The 22,970-nt window shown below is 36.5% G+C and overlaps 1 protein-coding gene across 1 annotated transcript in view; it reads left to right on the top strand.

The window, feature by feature from the left end:
• Nucleotides 1-21,692, top strand: part of LOC128020946 (CXADR-like membrane protein) — a 57,508-nt gene extending 35,816 nt beyond the window's left edge. Inside the window, exons 2-7 of the mRNA XM_052607776.1 lie at nucleotides 7,704-7,861; nucleotides 9,155-9,353; nucleotides 10,959-11,126; nucleotides 13,228-13,350; nucleotides 16,821-16,962; nucleotides 18,569-21,692. Of these exons, the coding sequence (XP_052463736.1) occupies nucleotides 7,704-7,861; nucleotides 9,155-9,353; nucleotides 10,959-11,126; nucleotides 13,228-13,350; nucleotides 16,821-16,962; nucleotides 18,569-18,920 (1,142 nt within the window). The 3' untranslated portion in view covers nucleotides 18,921-21,692. The remainder of the gene's footprint in view (nucleotides 1-7,703; nucleotides 7,862-9,154; nucleotides 9,354-10,958; nucleotides 11,127-13,227; nucleotides 13,351-16,820; nucleotides 16,963-18,568) is intronic.
• The last annotated feature ends 1,278 nt before the right edge of the window (nucleotides 21,693-22,970 follow it).

The following is a 22,970-nucleotide window of genomic DNA, read 5'->3' as shown; positions in this document are numbered from 1 at the left end:
TAGCTATTGATTTGAGGATTTCTGTAGGAATAGTGGTGTGGTTATTGATTAAGATGCAATTGTGTTGTCTCTAGTAGAGGAAAATGTCAAAATGATTTATTTGCGCTGGCTAAAGGATATTTATGAGATATGAAATGTCTTTAAAACTGAGGGGGGATTTAAAAAGAATTAATTGTGGTCTCTGATAGCACTGTTTATTTGCAAGTGCTGTATGTCTGGGTTCACTAAAGTAATTACGTGAAAATGCACACTTTGTATGCTATTCTATACAACATTGCTCCACCACTGTGATCCAGATACCTGAATTGGCTATAAAGTATAAAGTTATGTATAAAGTAAAGTGTCAGTTAGACAGGACTGTAGCAGTAGCAAGGTGGACTTGATGTTGTCAGACACATCAGAAATCAGGTTTCCCTTTTGGCTTTGATCCGGTGGCGGATCCAGACCAGGTGGCGAGAGAGAAAGCTGAGTCCAGCCATCAGAGTTCTCCTGTGATCAATCTTTCCTTTTCATTCTTTCCTCTGCTTTCATCATCAGTGCTGCGGGAGATCCTGAAGGGTTTGTTCGATCTGCTGAGGGGGTGAGGTGATGTATGCCAGAATTCTTTCTTAGTCCAGATGTGTAAAATATTGCAAATACTGCAGCGTTTCATGCTGTTTTGAGCTTGACCCAGAGGGATCTGCTCTGCGGTGCTGCAGCTTTTTACAACATCTCCTCATTAAGGAAGAGCAGGACAGCATATACAGTAGTGTGGGTTTATGAAAGCGTGTGTGTTCATCTGTCAGCTGTGTGTGTTCGTCTGAAGGAGGAACTCTGTAATGAACAGTGAGCCTTACAGAGACATGGCAGCTTCATTCTGGACGACCAGCATTGGGAGACGATATCTGGTGGACATGCACTCATTGACCTTCCCATTCCTGACTTCTTCTGTGAGTGCCTAAAGAAGAACTTGTAGCTGGTAAGAATAGTTCAGGATGGTCTTGCAACAGCCAAATAGTTTACTGCAGCACAGACACTGTGTGTGCAAATAAATGTTTTCATTATTTATGGATTTGGTTTGAGGCAAGTAAACTAGATATTTATTTCAAGCTAGTCCACAGATTTCAGATGCACCCACATCCAAATGTTACACGTTACATCAAGTAGGTGCCCTGGACCTGAAGAAGTTGAACCAAAAAGTTATGGTACTGAAAGTATTATTTCTTGGGAAAGCCCAGGAATGATGCAGGGTCACAAAAGAGAATACAAGAAGCTTTTACAGTATAAGCTAACCTGTGGAGCTACTGTAGTTCACACAGCAAAAGTTTGATTATAAAACTCAGTTCCTTGTGTCCCTTGTCACATTGTGTTCGGTGTGTACCAACAGTGAGGCAGATGATCATGGTGTTTTCTCTGCGTGTCACCTAGAGTGACTGACACATGCTGTGTTCAGCTGGAGAAAATGAGCTTTTTCACATGAGTGTCATCGCCTGCTTGAACACCTCCGATTCTAATGAGATGCTCATCAGCCTCCCAGCTGAAAACCAGAAAGAGCGAAGAGAGGAGTCAAATCCCTGCCTCAAGAAGTATTATGTATTTTGATGTGCCGCCTTTTATTTTCGTATACCAAGCACCCTGTGGTTTGGATGGCGGCGTAGTGGGAACCAGGGCATCAGGTAGCATTCACGGGTGTTGATGCCACGAGCTGGAATCTAGTCAGCAGCAGGATGGGATTAGAGAATTCTTCCTGCCATCAAAGTGTCGCCTGCAGTCACTGGAAAGAAACACTTTAATGGGAAGGAAACATTCCTCACCTCACAACGGCAGGCCAGTAGAAGGCAAAGTAGTGTTTATGCAGAATATTTGATTGTGAAATATTAGTGATGTGATGTGATTTCATGAGGTAGATGAGCTCAACAAAGAAGATGAACTCAGATCTTTAAGCAGGATATTCCTTTCTCTTGATCTGATATTTTCCTGAGCTGAATGTCCCTGAGGTGATCACTGAACATCATATCAGATGAATACTGTATATTTGAGATTTAATACTGTGTGTGAGTGTGTGTAGTGAAAGTTTACTTATTTAAATTTTTTGAAAGAAGATTGCCAGAAAAGCCTCAGTGATGTTGGCTAAAGGGTTCCAAATGGTTAGAAGGGCAGCATGATTAAGTGGAAAACTCTGAATTAGATTGTAAAAAAAAAAATTGTGATTGCGATCTAATCTAATTGAAAAAGCTCCAGGTTTGCTGTGCTTGTTTGTAAGGCTTTACCATTTGGTTAAAACGTTGATAGTTGTTAGCACATGGAGGTTGCTAGGGTGTTCTGAGTGGTAAGTAATATTGTGGCTTTTTTTAATATTTTCAGAAGAAAGAAATATAGGATTGGAACGGCATAAGGGTAAGTAAATGGTGAACTTTGGAGTGAACTATTCTTTTTTTAAAAAAAAGTTTAATTTGATTGATTGCTAACTGCAAGATAGTAGCGCTTGATTTAGTTTAAGGCTTCTTTCCGCTACTCATCCATTTTCAGTTCACTATTTGTGTCAAATCTAGGACCACAATGCTCTGTGGTTAGTTTTCGTCTGGTGTTGTGTGGGAATGAGAGAGTAGAACCATGAACCTGCACTTGACCTGTCAGCGTTGCGGCCAAAGAGCGCTTGTATTTACTGCTGCGTTTCTGGATACTTGCTAAAATGCAGCACCAGTCTTTGTCTTTTTTATAGCTCAATGGACTCATCTGGGTAGCGGAGACATAAAACACAGCTTTAATGTGGAGCGTAGGAAGATGTTGACATGAAAGTCTGGCGTCTCATGAGAACATCTTTGAGTGAAGCGCTCCACATTAAAGCTGTGTTTTATTATTAAACTTTTAAACTGCGCAGAGTGTGATATTTCAAGAGGATATCTGAACATTGACAGATAAATGCAGTGTAAATCGTGTTGCTTGGTAGAGCACATTTATCTGTATATGTTCTTGCCTTTCTCCTTTCTCTCAACCCCCAAATACACTCAAGCATACATCATCAGATAATTCCTGCCTTCCCGTTTCTATGCATTTACAGTTTCAAAGCTGAGTGAGCACAACAACAGGAGAACAAAGTGCCTTCTCTCATTCTCTGGGTTTTCACCACTGTCTTCACTGAATCACTTCAGAGTCTACAGTAATGTTTTGCAGAGAGCTAGAAAAGGAGGAATAACTACACTTTTATATTTTCTGAAGAAATTGTGATTGACGTGTAGTTCCAGTCCTGTACTGTATGGTGTATGATTTACTTTTTCAATTTGTTGGATTTAAATGTTACAATTTTCAATCAGAAATTGCTTGAATTTCTTAAATAATTATAGAGAAATGGCAAGTAACACATTGAATTAAGCTTGACATTTTTAAGTTGAAGAGTGAAATAGTATTATTCTCCAATAAACTCCAATAAACTGTCATAAAATTTTTGGAATGTCAGGGTTTCTGCAAGTCTTAAATTCATAAAGTCATTGCTTTAAATGCTGCATACATTGTTAATAATAATAATAATAATAATAATATAATCTTCCTCTGCATTTTTGTTTTCCAGTATAAATATCTGAAAATCCTTAATGACATGCAAGCGTAAAATGAAGCCTTGAAAACAAGTGAGTTTATGATTAAAAACAAGAACAAATATGAATTAATAAGATTGCAAATATTTGTTCATGTTTTAATCAAACACATTTCATTCGTATTTTGTATCATTTTGCTTCTCAAGTAAATATATACTGATTAAAGAATCTTTTTGCACTGTAAAACATTTTTTTATAACATGTGGAGATTGGTTGGAAGTTATTATTTTTGGGTGAATTATCCCTTTAAGTCCCCCCCCCCCCATTTTAAGTGTACAAATAAATTAGATTACCCAGTTTATATAACTGAAGCTTGAATCAATGAATCAGTTTTTGAACTGTCTGAATGAACTGACTCACTAAAATGAATCAGACTTCTTAGCCTCATATGAGAGAGGAGAGATACTGAGGTTTGATCTTGCTCAACTGTAGAGCTGTGGTTATGAATTAGTAATGTGGCGTACATTACAAAATGCTCTTGTCGCTAGTTTTTTTCATGCATTGTATTGAGCAACTTGTTGGGGGAAAAAATAGCTATAGCACAAATGGTGTGGAAAATGTTTCTCACTGAAGTTTTGAACCCCAACCCTCAGTATGAGTGATAGTTATAGTGATGCAAGGACCATTAATTAGATGTCATCTGCAAGATCGTTCCTCTGTTTTCCTCTGTGGAGGCTGATATTGGGTGGGAGATCACAGCTCTCTCCCGTGGCGATGCCCGATTGCCAGTGTAAAGACAGGGATGGCTATGTACCATGACTTTGGACAGTTTGAAGGGTATGGATGTGATATGTGCTATTGGCTGCTCTATAATAAGATTGCTGAGAACTGTGGGGAGGAGAATTTACTGGAGCACAACTCCCCCTAGGGCATCTTCATAGAAATCTGCTTTTCTACCAGCTTTTGGAGCATCTCAGCCAAGCTGCTTGGTTCCTATTGTTAATGAGCCGCTCTTTCACTCTCCTTCCTCTCAGCCTGAGCCACAATGCGCCAAAAGGGGCTAGAAAATCTCAAGCTGTAGCTGATGGCAACCCAGGAGAGGCAGAACATGACAGATGAACATTCAACCTTTCTTTGCTCTGCAGGCATTAACATGGCCATTTCATCCAAATCTATTTCAGCTGAGAACTTAACATGACCCGGTCCACAGGCTCCTTCCTTACAGTTTAAAAATAGACACATTGATACCTCTGTATGCTTCAAAGATTTCTAACTAGTGTAGTACTCTTTATGTGCATTTTCCAAATGCTTTTGATACATTAATGAGAATACAGTAACTCATGACTGGTTGACACGAATATATCTTGAATCAATCAGTGATCAGACTGTTTTCAGAATGGAATACTAGCATACTGTTTACATTGCATACTACTTACAGTTTAAAAAATACAACGTGAAATTGTGCATTATGCAACAATTTAAGGGATACTCCACCCCAAAATGAAATTTTTGTCATTAATCACGTACCCCCATGTCATTCCAAACCCGTAAAAGCTTCGTTCGTCTTCGTAAACCAATTGAAGATATTTTGGATGAAAAATTATTGTGATGACGCTTTTCATACTTTTCTGGACCTTGAGAGTGTATTCTACTTGGCGGTCAATGGGACAGTCACAAGCCTTCAAGGTTTTCATCCAAAATATCTTAAATTGGTTTCCGAAGACGAACAAAGCTTTTACGGGTTTGAAATGACAATGGGGTAACTGAAAAAATTACACAATTTTCATTTTGGGGTGGAGTATCCCTTTAAGATTTTTTTTTTTTTTTTTTTTTTTTTTTGTATTAATCTGATTGATTGTAAAGTGTTGATATTTGGAAGTGCTCCTAATATTATAATAATATTAATTATTAATTAATTATTATAATATTAATAATGTGTTCCTGTAGCTCAATTTGTAGAGCATTGCCTTATCAAACGCAACGGGAACACATGATAGGTAAAAATTGATAGCCTGAATGCACTGTAAGTCGCTTTGGATAAAAGCATACATTGAATTTTTTAATTTAATATTAAGAATAATTAAAGATGACTTTATTAAAAAGTGTGCTATATAAAATATTTATTTATTTAGGTGTGAATAATTAAATAATAATAAAAATATGTAAATGTATCTTTGTTTATTTTAATAAAAACAAATATATATATATATTTTGCATTTTTAATCCAATCCTGAGTAAAACCAACTTGGAAGTCCAATCAAATGAAAAAGTAGATTACTTCCGGTTCACTTGTCACACTGCATATGGCTAGTCAGGTTGGGAGCATTGCTTTATGGGATACAACACACAGTAGAATGCTCAACATTTAAACAAATATAGCAGTTCATCCAGGGATTCTGTGAATATAGTTTGAGTGTGCCATTCTGCACTTTCACACTTTGTTATGAGAACTAGTTTTTATTTTTATTTTATTACACATTATTTTAAAACCTTTGTAACTCAGACATTATTTTCTTAATCTCATCTTCGAGGCAGCAAATGCCAAATCTCTATGATTTTACTGCATATCAGAAATAGATTTCCACTACACCGTGAGGCCATGAAGATAAGGATTTATCGGATCTTATCATTTCCTGATCATGGTAATGTGTCCCCTATTAATTCTGTGGCCTGCAGAATGCACCTGTTCAGTCAGAACCCATTTTAGCCAGCATGCATTTTAACCCATATAATACTGAGATACTTTTGCTGAATAAAGAGCAAGAAAAGTCTTGTTGATGTTCTTCAAATATCTTGGTATGACATCATCCCGCATTAAGAGGAGAAAATAAAATGTTCAACAAGCACCATTCTGATAATTAACAGATTTGTAATTTTAATTAAGGTGATGAGTGTGCTCGAATCTTTTCTTAAAATTATAGTGATAATACCTGAGATAGAAAATATATAATTTAGCTAACCCCGAGGAGTACAGACTGTCAGTAGTGATTAGTGGTGATTTGTTGAAACTTTAAAGAATGGTAGCCAAGCGTATGAGTGTTTCTGTCATTTTTTTCCCCTTTTAATAGCCCATTTTCATATTTGAAAATGTCATACCACCTTGTGTGTTTTTTCAAGAAAGTAGGTTTCTAAGAAAGTAGTATGCAACATCCAAATTTTCAATAACCAGTAGACTAGATTTTTTTTTTACTAAATTTGCTAAAAATGTGCAGTATACAGTCAGATTACAATCATTGCATAGAACACAGCAATGTTTGACCTTCTATATTTAGTGAGACAAATGAACCAGAAGCGATACGGACCATCTCCTTGACTTGTATTTGTTTAGAATTAAATTGAATACATTTGAAATAAAGTATTTGGAACATTCACGCTCTGCAGTATGTTAACGTACTATTTTTATAAAACATCATGCAGTGCGCTCAGTTCTGATTGTTGCCAGAAGCAAAGACATTTAATAATTTGTCTCACATTATCAGGATTATTCAAGCAGAAGGCTGTTCCGTATGGCTGAGGTGAAGAGTTGTCTGCTTGTCATCTGCCTGTGTGGGCATTATTTTTGCAATCAGAATGCATGCTGGGAATTAATTAGCTTAGCCTTCATTTAGCTGCCTCCCTGTGTTACTGCAGAGATGTTCAAACACAAATGCTGTTAAAGTACAGTAGCGCCACTGCGGGACGTCCAATCTCCGCATTTTATCGCTTGATGAGTGGAAAATGTGTCTTGATGGGAAGCGCTAAGAGGCTGTGATGGTTCAGAATGGGGGGAAATTTGGGTTGCAGCACAGATTCCGTACTCCCACAGATTCAGCTTCAACCTCAATAAATTCGGAATCATGACCTTCTTCGTCTCCAGCAGTCGGTAATAGTCCATTCACTCCCTTCTGTGAACGAGCTTATTTCCTGTTCAGTGTGAAAAGTGGCCACTTAGCCGTTAAGCCGTCGTCCAATTCCAGGAATTTATCTGAGAATATAACAACAATGGAGCCTCTGGCCTCTGAATCATCTCCTCTCTGATCTGGGTGAGAGCGCATTGGATCAGTCGCATTTAATCCCTGACGCCCCTCTCTAAAACTCCCAGTCTACCTCTGCAGCCTGCAGTAAAGCCAACTAAAGCCCTTCAGTCCTAACTACTCCCTGGCATCAGGCCTTAACGCTTCCTCCTCTCTCTTTGTCTCTCTCTCTCCACAGTATTGCTGAGTGTGCTTCAGGCAAATGGCCAGACGGAGATGAAGAGGGTGGTCGGAGACAACGCCACGCTGCCGTGCCACCATCAGCTGTGGCAATCCGACATCTCCCTGCTGGACATTGAATGGATGCTGCATAAATCCAGCTCACAGCAGAAAGTGGTGAGCGCTGGCATGTCTGATCTCCCGCCACTGCGACATTGTGCTGCCGATGCTGGCCTTTGCTGCTCGCCACAGTCCCTGATCTGCAGTGCAGTGCTTTTTTTGCCGCTTGTCTTTCTCTAAACTGCATAAATCAACGGGTGCTGCAATCAGAACTGAAAAAACTGCTCACTTTTAATGTCACTGCTTTGCTTCGGATCAGCCCAAACAATTACTTTTCTGAACTAATAATGTGGAATTGGCCCGAGGACAAGTTTTACATTTTAATCTGGCCACAGCTCAAGCTGCTCCCTGAGGTCCTTCCTGACACAATATATCCAACAAGAAGAGGTCGAACTTCCTGCCAGTTATGAATCATTTCAGAGCTATTTTTTTCTAAATAGCATGTAGCTTTTTAATGAGAGAAAGCTTTTTAGGGGTGAGTTTTTGTTCTGCTTAGATGACAGTTTTGGATTCTTGTCTTTCAAACCCTGTCTACCCTATAACTAACCAAAAGTTAGTTTATTTATACAATACAAATCAGATGTTTGTGGATTTTAAGATTTCATGTTTTTGAAAGAAGTCTCTTATGCTCTCCAAGTCTGTATTTACAGTACGTGATCAAAAATAGTAATATTGTCAAATAACAGTTAAAATAACTGTTTTCTAGATTTTCAAATAAATAAAATCAGCATTATTACTCCAGTCCTTAGTGTCACATGATTCTTCAGAAATCATTCTAATATGCTGATTTTTCTTTTGATGTTGCTTTATTCATTTAATACTTTGTACATTTTCCGTCCGTTTCTGTCATTGCATGATTCTGTGATCATGCTAGTCAAAATAATACAAAAAAAATTTGATACAGATGCATCAATAGTTAAATTCTGGGTGGTATTAGTCATGTTATGGCCAATATTAAAAAGAAAAATTAATGTAGAAATTCAAATGTGTGAAATTCTGAAATAATAATAAGAATAAATAGTAAAAAAAAAATTTAAAGTCCTTAATTATTAATTATTTTGTTAGATAATGATGAAAAAATAACTTTTATAAATGAAAAGGGCAGTTTCTTGTTAGGAAAATATTTTAGCATTGCTTCACAGAATGAAGCTGAGTATCAGGGACACCAAAAGACAAATATAACCAAGCAAAGAAAGGCCTGATTCACAGTGACATCAGAGTTTAGCAGACCCCTACTGCAGGCGTGCACTGTGACTCAACCCTCACTGGATTGCACCCTTAGCACAAAGAACTTCACAAGCTTAACAAAGCAGTATTTATTAACTCGCTGCATGTTTCCTCTTTCACCAGGTCATCACATACTCTGTGGGCACGATCTACAAACCCAACGAGAGTGAATCTGGGCGGTTTTCTCTGGCGGGAGACTATCTGAAAGGTGACGCTTCGCTCTTGATCAGCGACCTCTCGCTCACCGACTCTGGAGAATACATCTGCAAGGTCAAGAACGGCGGGAAGTACTACTGGAACACAGTCAAACTCATCGTGCTCCGTGAGTCTTTGGCCCGGCAGCTTGGCTTTAATTAACTCCTCTTGTAGGCCTGGGAAATGATAAAGACATGACAGATGCTTATGTCACGGAGTTAAAGGTACAAAAATATCACCAGGATGATGTCCCTGGGCATAGTGTGCCAGTTGTGCCCTGATCTTGGCATGAAATTACATTCAGTGACTGCGTGACAGTAAGAATGACACATCATGCATGATAGCATGGGATAAAGGAGTCACCACATGTAGAAATTTACGTAATTTACAAGACACACTATAGTCGAACTTCCAAAACCCATAAATCAATTCCTCATTCAACATGTATTATTATGAGTATGTGTTGAATAAATGGCATTATATGTCTGTTTTCACCCCATTGTTTCTTTCTATATTCCCTCATTCCATCTTAACCGCTTTGCCACAGCTGTATAAAGACATTTAAGAGCACCACAAATTTACACATACATTTGTACAAATGGTCCATGGGTTGCAAACGACACGCTTGATTCCAAGGGGCAAACATTAGCATTTGTGTTGTTCAACACAAAGATAATGGCTCGGCAGAAGATGCAAATGCAGCTTCCTCTGTGTGCTGGAAGTGATCCTGACAGAGTCGGGAGATGGAGGGGACCTGCATCCCACTCAGCAGCTGTAATTGCATCCCCCCACTGTGAGTGCCGGGGCAAAATTGTCCTGGCTCAGCAGAGAGGCAGCAGGAGCAGATTCTAATGGCCAGAAGCAGGGGGTCGAGGACCGGATGGTGAACGGGTTGTTTTACAGATTCATGTTATCTGGCATCACACTGTTCACACAAGAGGTTCATTATGTGAGGAAAAGCAGATCTAAATGGGTAGAAATGCAAAAAGGGTAAAAGTGCATTTGTGAGTATACAGATATGGTTTTACATTCTCTAAATGCTTGTTTCATTATAGTTTAGTTATTATTAAAACTAGCCTTTACATTTTTTATTAGTCTCTTTGATTTTAAGTCTTTTCCCTTATGAAACAAAAATATATTGCAATATATTGGAAAATATCATGTAATATATAGGCATATATTCTTATATATATTTATATTTTTCCAATATATTGCAATGTATTAAAAGCGGCAATCATTTGTATATTTTGCAATATATTATATAATATATGTATCATCAATATATTATTAAATGTATTCAAATATATTAAATATAAGAAAATAAAAAGGGAAAATCATATTTTGCAATATATCACAATATATTTTAAGAAATATATTGGTAAATATATTTTCCTTTCGTAAGGGTTGACTCAAGTGTTTTTTAACAATACATGCATTACTACCTGGTTATTTAATAAATAAGCCAATTCTTTGTTGCATTCCCAGCTAAAATTACCATATTGTGAAAATTCAATATTGTGAATTTCCAGCTAAAATGCTAAAAGCTAAAAAAAAAAAAAAAAAAAAAATCACTGGATTATCCAAAAATATGCATTACCATGTGTGTATTAAATATATAAGCCAATTTAGTTGTTGAATTTTCAGCTAAAATACTTATACACTGATACAAAATAACTCATACCATCATGTAGTATTTACCTTACCATGTGTGTTTGCCTGTTTTGCAATGTAGTGAAGCCGTCCAAGCCACGCTGTTGGCTGGAGGGTCGTCTGCTGGAAGGAAGTGATGTCAGACTGAGCTGCAAGTCCACAGATGGTTCTGACCCAATCAGCTACAAGTGGGAAAGAGTCTTAGACAAAGGAAAATACGCTGGCAAGCTGCCACCTCTGGCCCTCATAGGTGAGCCCTTAGAAAATATTTACATACATAAGTGTGAGGAAATGTTAATACTTTTTACTAATAATTATGGGAGAATATCTGTGCATATTTAGATAATGTGATGTAGGTGAACATGATATTTTGACTGTAACCTGTTGCCCACGTTTTTAAATGCTAAACTGACTTGCTCTGCTCCAATCACTTTAACACTGCTTTCTCATGAAGACAAAGAAAAATGCAGCATTAAGTTTTTCTTCCAAGCATGGGGAGTAAATCATGTGGACATCTCCTCTCTGGAGGAGCAGAAAATAGATGAAGACACTACAGGGCCAATTTAACACCGCAGGCGTTCTCAAATTAAATTTACATCAATTCCATCAGCATTTTTTACCCCACATGCTTCACTACCTCCTCAATTATCCCCTCTTATGAGATTGGCTTAAAGATGTGACATATGTGCAATGTAATGTGCTCTCTACTATTCATCAGGCTTTATGGAGAATTTTGCAGAACATGCTTTGTTCATTCAGCTGCACACTTTCAGTTGTTTCACGTCAGAAATTAAGTTTCAATGAAATCAACACTAACCAAAAGGTTGTAGGATCAGTGCTTGAAGTGTGACAGCGTGTTCTAAACGGGCCCATTGTGATGAACTTACAAGCAATAAATCTTGTCCATGTCCTAACCAGCCATAAAAAGCAAAACTTTGTAGAATGCTTGGTGTTTTGATTTATCACGTAATTCACTGTTTGTTAATGGAGCTTGACATGACACAATCACAACCAACTAGAGCATATTTAATATACAGCTGCACTGCTGTTCAAAGATTTGGGGTTAGAAAGATTTTATTAATATTATTAAAATTCTACGGTAAGGATTCATAAAATTGAATTGAATTGACCAAAAGTGATCAAAAGAGTCAATAATGACAAAAAGAGCCTGTCCTCCAACAAAAAACGACCATATAGGTCGTCTGTGCAAGCACCTTATTACAACCTATATTTACGTTTTAAAGTTAAGTGGCCTCTAGCAGGCGTAAAAATAATGACAGTAACGCGTTGCATCTGTCGTCATGAAATGACGTATAACATCATTACCAATCAAAACGCACATTTATTTAAATGCAGTGTGTGGACTTTTTACACCGATCTCACAGTAATTTGTACATATTTTACAATGTGGCTTATTCGTTCGAATGACCACACCTAACCCCACCCCTAAACCTAACCCTCACAGAAATCATGCTAAATTATGATTTATTGAACATATATATTTTACATGCACGTCCGTTCTCTGGGATCGAACCCATTGATAGCATGATTGCATATGAAGGTATAACGCAATAATCTACCAACTGAGCTACATGGAACGCAAATCAGAGTGCAAATATAAGAGTACAAAACATTAATATGAAAACGACCTTTTGCCGATAGGGGTGCAAGGGTTGCAGTATATGCTCTGATGGGTCTATTTCAGGGATTTGGACAAACGACCTATAAGAGCGTATTGGTTGGAGGACAGGTTGGAGCGTATGTATGTATATCTATCTATCTATCTATCTATATATATATATATATATATATATATATATATATATATATATATATATATATATATATATATTTCACAACAATGTTTTCAGCATTGACAATAATAATAGCACATGATAATATCTGAAGGATCATGTGACACTGAAGACTGGAGGAATTACCTCTGAATTCAGCTTTGGCATTATAGAAATAAATAACATTTTAAAATATAATAAGATAGAAGAACTTTTTTTATTATAATAATATTTAACAATATTACTGTTTTAACTGTATCTCACTATATCAAATACATGTAGCCTTGGTGAGCAAAAGAGACTCTTTGTTTATTTATTTATTTTTAACTTTTGAAGAAATTAAAAATTCTTGCTGACCCCAAACATGGTTGAAAAGGTAGAACAGAAATTTTCTAAATAATATTTTTATGTGGACGGGCTACCCAGCATCCAATATGTGTTAGATTAATATGAAACAAACAGAATTATTTGCTTGGAATTATTTGCAGGAATTATTGCTTGTCTATTAACTTAGATAATTAAAAATGACAGGTAACTTTGAGTTTTTTTTCCCTAAAGATCTGAAAAACCCTGAGATTGTGACACTGAAAAATCTGACGAGGGAAAGCGCGGGTGTTTATAAATGCACTGCCAGCAATGATGTCGGAGAAGAAAACTGCACTTTAGAGGTCAAAGTTCACTGTAAGTACCTGTGTTTATGGATGCGTTCAGAATGGCATACTAGTGTTGCATTCTGTGAAGATTACCTGCTGGTTTCTAAAAATAGTGCACAGTATGAAGTGATAAATGCTTCAAACCATAGCATGCTACATTGTTGACAAATTATCTAATTGCGCTGCAATTTTGATTTAGCATGTGCCATCCAGTTTTCCATTATCTTGGAAATAAATATGCAAATTGATTGTTTTTTTTTCTGCTTCTTTATTTGTCAAGTTATAAATAATAAAATAATACGTCAAAAAGAGTGCATTGCTTAGCATTGTGGGAAGCATTAGGTAGTCAAGTATTCCATGCATACAGAAAATTTCCACACATGCAATGCTGCATGACACAATATAATATGAGAAGTATTATGTACTTAATCTGAAATTAGCCATGTTTTTTTATTTTTTTTATTTTTTTTGGAACTTTGATACAGACACAGATGAAAAGCTGTATGCAAATCATAAATTCTTAGTCCTAGTTTATTTGGTTTCTTCCAGGTTCTGACACTTAATTTAATTACCGTCAAAAACAAATACATTGCCAACCCACTGTATATTTAGTGAAGTTTGCAGTGAGATCCTGACCTGTTCTGCCCTGCAGTGCTATCTTTCAGCACTATTTAACATCCAAATAAAGAGTTCATCCTTTTCTTTATCACAGTGTTCATTGATTTAATTCCTTCCTCCAAACCTTTCTGAAACAGCCCTGCTGCATAATTAAATATCAGATGATGGAGTTAGAACAAATAAGAGAAAAGACAAAGAGACATTTATTCATGCAAAACATGTCATATTATTAAAGGACGGAATGTAGTGAGTGCGGTAGGTTGATTAATGCAGTTCTGTTTGCTGGAGGATCCTCATGGTGAGATACATTCCTTCAGGTATCTGCAATGCAGAGGGGGCTGCTTGCTTGTTACAGGCTGTCTGTTAGGCTATTCTGAGCAGAGAAATTTTGTTTTTTTGTGTGTCTCTTTTCAAAGAATGGGAAGTGTTTTACATAAATACAGTAATGGATACTGAGTTTGTGAGTTTTTAAACAGTTTGAATTCAATTCAATTCAATTCAATTTGTGCTTTATTGGCATGACAATTGTAACAATGTATTGCCAAAGCATAGTGTTTACACTGAAATTAGAACATATATAGATGCATCAAAACATGCATGTATATACGGTATATTTAAAAAGTAGGGCAAATAATATTTAAAAATGTAATGAACAATTAATTATTAAATGTGGTGTGCGTGTGTGGTGTGTTTGTGTGTTTATGGTGAATGTGTTTGTGGTGTGTGTAGTCACATCACTGATTTGTCGACTCCTCCCTCTTTTTGTGACAGGCATCAATGTATCTTGCTGCTAGTAAGATACAATCTTGTTTTTCGCCTAATAAATATTGAAGTTGTGTTTTCTTGTTTAACATTTTGAAGTCAGGGTAAAGTATTTTAAATTTGGGATAAAATGTATTTCTAATTTCTACATAGTTAGCGCAGCTGGTGAGGAAGTGTGTCTCTGTCTCCATTTCCCCATGATTACAGTAAGGGCAGATACGTCTCTCTCTGGGCAGCCAGTGCTGTCGATATCTGCCCATCTTTATAGTCAGAGTATGACTGCTCAGTCTGTACCTCGTCATCTGTCTTCTTAATTTACAGTGCTTCTCTGTACTCAGATACTCTGCAGTTGTGTAATCTCTATTTAGGGCCAAATAACATTCAAGTTTACTTTGTTTTTCAGTTGTTTCAGTCCAATAAGTTTGATAATTTTGTGCTTTTATAATTTGGTTGGGCCGAATTGTGTGCATGGATATTTCAGTGTCCTGATGCTGGATGTTGTTAGCCGTGTTAGTTTGCTTCTGCAGCTTCAGGACCATCTGAATCAGGGGACTTTATCAGGGTTCACTTAATGGTTATGTTTTTCTTTATGTTGGAGTCATGTAGTGTGAGGCCAGGTGCTCTTGATTGTTCCAGGAGTGTTGCTAATTAATTAATGTAGCTATTGAAGAGGGTTGGTGATAGTACACAGCCCTGCCTCACACCTCGCCCTTAAGTTAAGAATTCTGTTCATTTATTTCCAAATTTAACTGCGCATTGATTCTTTGAATACATTGTTTTTATAATATTGTATGTTTTACCCCCAATACCTGATTCTAGAAGTTTTGACAGCAGACTTTCATGGCAAATTTAATCAAAGGCCTTCTGGAAATCTACAAGGCAAACACATATTTTGGTTTTGTTTTGGTTGATGTATTGGTCTATCAGGGTGTGTAGGGTGAAGATGTGGTCATATGTTCTATAATGTGGTAAGAATCCCGTCTGACTTTTGCTGTGGACATTGTGCTCGGTGAGGAAGTGTACGAGTCTTGTGTTTATGATATTGCAGAACAGCTTCCCCAGATTACTGCTCACACATATGCCTCTGTAATTGTTTGGGTCTCTCTCTCTCTCTCTCTCTCTCTATCTCTCTCTCTCTCTGTGGATAGAATAGAATTTATACATTATCTGAAGACAATCTGAGAGGTTCTTGGTAGTTGCTTACTGGCCCAAGTCAAAAGAGTCTAACTTTAAGTTTCTTTAGAATTTTGGTCCCTAGAAATTCCTTAGGTCATTCCATTTGTCATCTCATGATTTTATTGTATTATGTTTGTTTCTATTTATTTATTTTTTTAAACACAGTTGGTTCCAGACAAGTTATACACCAAGGTTTAATTCTTCATTATTTTTAACCCTTAAGTAAAAATATAAGCATTGCCTAATGTAGAGCTGTTTTATAGCTGAATCATTTTTTTACTTCATAGTATTCATAGTATTGAACTAGCTTGAGCTGAATAAAGACACTATTATCTTCTGCTTTATAGCTGAACTGAATTCACTTCATAACTAATGAACTTTGCAACATTCACACTGTTAACTAAATTGAGCTGAGTAATGACACTATTATCTTCTGAACCAGCTGCTTTACAGCTGAAATTGTGTTTGTTTCATAACTGAAGAATTTAGCAACATTAACACTGTGATTTTCTTGTTTATTACTGTGACTCCGCTTTGAAATAATCGATGTTGTATAAAGCGCTACATATAAATGTGACTCAGGATAATAACAGTGACATTTACCTTATCAGACACCGTAACTTTCAATTCAATTCAATTCAAGTTTATTTGTATAGCGCTTTTTACAATACAAATCGTTACAAAGCAACTTTACAGAAAATTATGTTTCTACAATATTTAGTAGTAGCTAGTAGTTTGTGCATATTTGACAGGATTTTAGACAAAATAAAAATAATAATAATAATACAAGACGTAGTCAGCTAGACGATGAACTATCAATATGATTAATTAAGTTATTATATGATGCAGTCACACATTTAGCAAAAATTGTTAGTTCTGTTTGTTGATTCATAAAACTTCTTATAAAACAGGACGAGTTGTGATGTTCCTGCTTCTTTGCAGATGTCCGGGGGATGGGCGTGGTGGCTGGAGCTGTGGTGGGCGTGTCCTTTGGCGTTCTCCTCATTATCCTCATCGTCTGGCTTGTTTTCCGCAAGAAAGAGAAGAAGAAATATGAGGAGGAGGAAGCACCCAATGAAATAAGGTAAAGGAAAAAAAAATAAACACTTTTTTTTAAAAATAGCATAGAACATAAAAGCAAATCACAGCCTGAGACCATTTATAATGTTAGTTAAAGCAGCAGCTCTATTTCTCTTTGTTGACTTACATTCATGTCTAGGCTAATTTGCAGGTGTCAGGATGAATTATGCAGGTTTGGAGGATGACTGAGCATTAACAATGCAGATGAAAGCGAGATTTACACGTATACACTTTATACAGTTTAAAGAGCTACTGTAAATACCAAGGCCACAATGTAGCAGAAGTCACTTTCCCTGAACTTGTTAGCCAGTAGCCCAAATGGTTTAAATTAATTAATTTAAGTGTTTTTAAATTTTTCTGTAATTATCAGAACATTTTGTAAAATGCAAGGCCCAAAAAAAAAGTTTGTGAATGCCAGTGCTTTTAGCTATGCAAACTCTGAAGCTTTTGATCTGTTTCGGGTGTCACTGTTGGCATGTTAGTAGATTTAGCACAAACGTCTAGAAAATGCATTTAGAAATGCTCTTTTAGCTAGTTTCTGAATCCATGTGGCAAACCTATATGCTTTTAAATACATTTTAAAATATAGAAGAAAGTGGATACAATATATATATATATATATATATATATATATATATATATATATATATATATATATATATATATTGGATCAAGTCAATATATATATATATATATATATATATATATATATATATATATATATTTTTTTTTTTTTATTACATTACATATAATTACTTAGCATCTGTGAGTTTTCTTTACTTACATTTCCTCATATTTTTCTTGTTCATATATATATATATATATATATATATATATATATATATATGTATATATATATATATATATATATATATATATATAATAAAGATTTTGGTAACCAAAAAAAAATGGATCAAGTCAATAGGAACCTAAACTGGTTAACAACATCTTTCAAATGATCTAATTTTAAAACATGTGAGTAAATGGTGATTGAATTAGAATTTTTGGGTGGACAGTCCCTGCAAGTTGTTGATTTATTTAGCAAACTGCATATTTTGGCATTAAAAGGAATGTATGTATTTATGTATACTATGTATGTATTTTTTTTGCTTTATGTGAAACTTTATTTCATGTCTTTGTTTTGAGTCACATTGTAATTAACATGCTAACAGAAATGCACATTGCATTCGTAGCATTACTAGAAAAGGGTGTAATAACAGGAATTATGTAGTTTCAAGTCAACTACTATCCTGAAGGATGAACAATTAATGTCAGCACGTCACTGCAACTGGCTTAGACTGTGCATGTGCACTGGCTGGTCTAGCTTGAAGAACAAGCTTTTATAATGCTATTTGAGCAAAAGAAACAACATTTATGAGACAGTTGTTGTCAGATTTAATTGGTGATTTCAAATATGAATTTTATCGTTAGCTTGGCGACGTTTGCCCAGAAACAGGAACTGCACTTGCATGCCCGAGAGGCGTTTCAAAGAGGGCCACCGAGTGAAATGACTTGCCTTAAAGGGACTTTGGTATATACAAGACTGCATGTTTGCAATGCACTGGCCAAGCCAGATAAAGAATTTCAGAGTCTCTATCTTTATGTTTAAGGGAAGATGCAGAGGCTCCCAAAGCCAAACTGGTGAAGCCGAACTCTCTCTCCTCTTCCCGATCTGGTAGTTCTCGCTCCGGGGCTTCCTCCACACAGTCTATGGTGCACAACAGTGTCCCCCGTGGGCCCAGGCCTCGGCTGCCTGTCGTGGCTGCCCTTAAAGAAAGTGGGCAGCCCGAAAACTTCCCTCCGGTACCACCACCACCATACAACCATGTGGTCCCCAAACCTCTGGAGCCTGGCAGTAGCCCTAAACCCAGCGCGGCAAAGCTCAGCCCGGGAAACCTGGTGAGGATCGGTGCCACACCGGTGATGATCCCCACCCAAACCAAGGCATTCCAGACTGTGTAAGAATATTACACACACATACACACAAGTATATAAACACACACACTGCAGTAGGCATCAAATCCCACATCTGGTTTCGGGAATTTTCCCAAAAGATTTCCCACTCCCTGCAGAAAACCCAGGTGGCCAGGATTTTTGATTCAACAGATTCGACTGTGTTGGAAAAAAAAATACTTTTGTTGTTTTTATGTGCACACTGAAGTGGAAGAAGACCCCTTGTGGAGTGTAAAGGGTAAAGACAGAGGAAAGTGTGGGGGGCGAGGGCTTGTGTTGTTATGATGTGAACAGAGATACAACTCTGCCTTTACCCAGACAGACAGCATGTCTACCTGACCGCACACTTCCTATTCTCGCTGGGTTTAAACTGACAGCTACAGAACTGGAGGAGAAACTCACAAAAGCGGACTCTTTCCGGCACCAGCTCATCCGCTCCTGCGAGGATTCACATCTGCCACTCATTTCCACAGCCAATCAGCATTCGCCAGGCGGCCCAGTGGGCATCACACCTAAACAACCAGATGCTGCGACTGGCCCAGAATGAGGAGTAATCAAAACACTACAACATAAACAGTGACAGTAAATTTGTTTGTTCTTCATCAGAGCTATAAATATTCCATATGAATAGACATATTCCATATTTAAGAGGTATTTATAGGAATTCCAAATAGTTCAGTTCAAGTATCGAACAGCATTTGTAATGTGTGTGCACATTCCCTTTAAATCATTCATTCACATTCTTCAGGATAACACAAACAGTATCTTCAGTAATGAGGTTGATTGTCTCAGTGGGGAAATGGTTTGGCTCCGCTTTGGATTTTGGTATTTGCAATTGAAATCAGATGTCTGGTTAGTGCATCCCATTGGATGCAAGTATGATGAGGTTGGATCAGGCTTATTCTGCACTGGTTTATATGAATCTAAAGTGTCTAAATGATTATGATGAAACCAAACAAGCAGGCCCACACACAGTCTGCATGCATGGAAAACTCAATTTTTTTTCTGCAGAATTCGAATGGCTGTCATTCACAAAGCTATGCATTAGAGTTTCTCAACCTTTTTGACTCTGTCTTTATTTTTTAACACAGTTAATCAAAGGCCCTCTATATTGCGATTTTTCTTCCAGCTAACAAGGAATGTTCTCAAAACATTGGCTTACATTTTGGCTAGGCCTTCAATTGTGTTTCCAAAAAATTAACACAAAAATGTTTTAGTTGGAAATTAAAAAAAACTGGATTGTTCTGAATGTTTGGAAATAAAGTTTTTTTTTTAATTGTTATTAAATGTTAAGGTCAATTTGCTCATGCTTTCAGCCACTAATAAGAATTTAGTACTTTTTGCTCAGTTTAAAACGTTGCATATAATTTTCTTTGAAAAAATGTAAAAAAAAAAAAAAAAACGTCTGCAAATTTTGTCTGGGCCTGCAAATGAGTTTTGAATGTGTTCGATATTGTATAGCTGACTATTTTGTGCTTTTTTTTTCATTTAAACAAATAGGTTTTAAGATGAATTTTATTTTTTGCTGTTTTAGCAAAAACACTTTATTGTAACTGCAGTAGGTTAGAAGCTTTAAATTCATGAGTGCAGATTTTTATACACCTTAATTTTATTTTGTATACTAGTTGTATTTAGGTTACTTTAATGCCATTGCAAATATATTTTCTGTATTTTTCAGTGGTTTTCCCCTCTTAGATTTCAATGTTTGATGAATTCTAATGCTCAGAGAGGCATTCACGCCCAGACCAAGCTGGAAAAACGTAGTAAACAGCAGGGGACCATAACATGAATTCTTCCCCTCAAAGAGACAGTTTTGGTATTTAGGTCTTCAGAAATGAATTAGATAGACAAACAAGATGTCAGAAAATATTTAAAGTGACAGGTCACCCTTAAGGACAAAACAATGTCGTCTTGCCAGATAACCAGAGAATTAGCGTCTCATCATGTCAATGCTGGAAGAGGTAAAGTAACCCAGGGCTGACCTTATTTATCTAAATCCAATCTTTCACAACTCTTAAGGCCAATGCAAAATAACACACAATGTGCACCCAGTTCCACTGATTTAGCTTCAACCCACAGCCCGGTCGATTCCCCGGCTTTGAAGTCTTTTTCCATGTGCAGGGAAAGTAAGGAAATTAAGTTATATTAGTCCAAGTACTTCCTCGCTACCCACTGTATCTGAACGGCTGAGTCTGCTGTTGATATGTGCTGAGATGCATGGTTTAGTTGAGTTTGTGTTTGCTCAGTCACAGCTGAACAGTTTGAATGCTGAGCTCTAATGTTAAACACCCTGCATACAATTGCTTGAGAGAATGTGCATCTAAACACTATTGGCAATGGACCTGCATGACTCCGATAGCTAGAGAAAGATGAATAGTTTGGCTCAGTGCTAATATCAGTACATTATATACTAAGAATCGCATTATTAAAGGGTTTTGATTAAACGTTACTAATGTAAATACTTTTTCTATCTATACATCTCCTTTCACTATACCGAAAATAAACATTGAATGAACTCATTCTTTGTTGAGGATTGCACTTCTACAAACGTCTAATTTTGTTTGGTCAGTCTGGTGTTTTGACTGCATGAGAAAGGAAACCATGAGCCATTTCCTTCTGTCACTCTGATAAAAAAAAAAAAAAAAACATTACTGGCTATTGTTTGATGACAAATGACGAAAGACATTGTAGATATCTCCTTTCTTCATAACAAATGTATATTTGTACAGTATCTTAATGATTTTCTTTTGGTTTGTAATAAAGAATTCAGTGGCAAGCCAATGAATCCGGTGTCATTTTCATTTCAGGGGTTTCCATTCTCCGGAGTTAAACTGCCTTTTGTCTTTGTGGATGGCTCAAAATCCAAACTCAAATGTAAAAATACTAATACCTAAATTTAAAGATACCCTTGAAATGTTATTTAGGTATTTATGCCTGAGAAAGAAAAAGAATTCTGTGGCAACCATTCAATTGCTCCTGCTCAAAGTTGAGAGTCGAGTTAGATAGGATCAAGTTTCTGGGGTGTCCATATGGGCTAAAAAAAAAGGAGAAAATAAGAAAAGAAGTTAATTATTATTTCATTAATCCCTCCATTGTGGTTTGATTGCTCTCTCAATCTCACTGTGATTCAGATTTGTTTCATCAGTATGGAGTCTGACAAATCATTAGCATATAGCTTGTGATCACCTCACACAGCTGTTAGGCTACTAAGACTGACCCAAATCTCCTATTCAAAAATATAATCTGTTATTTTTCAGTCGATCACAGCCGTTGCTCTGCAATATCTAAGATTCACTTTCTCACCTTCCTCACGCAACAAGATGATCTCGTAAAGAGTTTTAGGATGCTCGATTACAGTGTTAGTGCAATTGCACCCTCTACTGGCCACGGTGTGCATTTAACTGCACTTGAATAAATTAATAGTTTTAAATAGCCTATAGGGAAATAAACAAAACAAGCATGTGGGATGGAAAGATCATTTATATATATACTTTACTAACAGTCTATATATAGCCCTTTTTGTGTGTTTTTGTAGAGCACGTTTGTAGTTTGTGGCTCTTAGTCCGTTGCTGAGGCAGTCATGAGTGGAGTACTATTGACAACCTATAAGCGGCTAAACTGTCAGTCACACTCTTAAGGGAAAATCTAAATATTGATTCATCCTGAAATATACATAATTTTGTCCACTCGTACACTTTTGAAATGTCCCTCCCCCAAATACAAGTTCAAGTTCTTTTTTATTCAGCCTTGAAGTTATTACAGACACACACACACAAAAATTATATATATATTTCTATGTGGATATTACTTCACTTCTAAATAACTGACAATTTCAAATTTGTCAAACACTGGTTTTTATATTTCACTGCCTTCATATTTTCCAAGTATTTTTTTTTTTTTTAATGCCACCGTCCAATACTGTTTTAGGGCAAGTAATTGAGCACATTTGTCAAAGACACAGCCTTTTGTGTTTAATTCGCTGGGGAACTTGGTGAACAAAGCAAGAAAAGTTAGTTCAAAAGATTCTTTTTTTTAAAGAACCGGTATTACATGAGCACG

The sequence above is a fragment of the Carassius gibelio genome, chromosome A10 (genome assembly GCF_023724105.1).
Source record: "Carassius gibelio isolate Cgi1373 ecotype wild population from Czech Republic chromosome A10, carGib1.2-hapl.c, whole genome shotgun sequence".
Classification (NCBI taxonomy): Eukaryota; Metazoa; Chordata; class Actinopteri; order Cypriniformes; family Cyprinidae; genus Carassius; species Carassius gibelio.
This window is presented reverse-complemented; position numbering and strand designations above follow the sequence as displayed.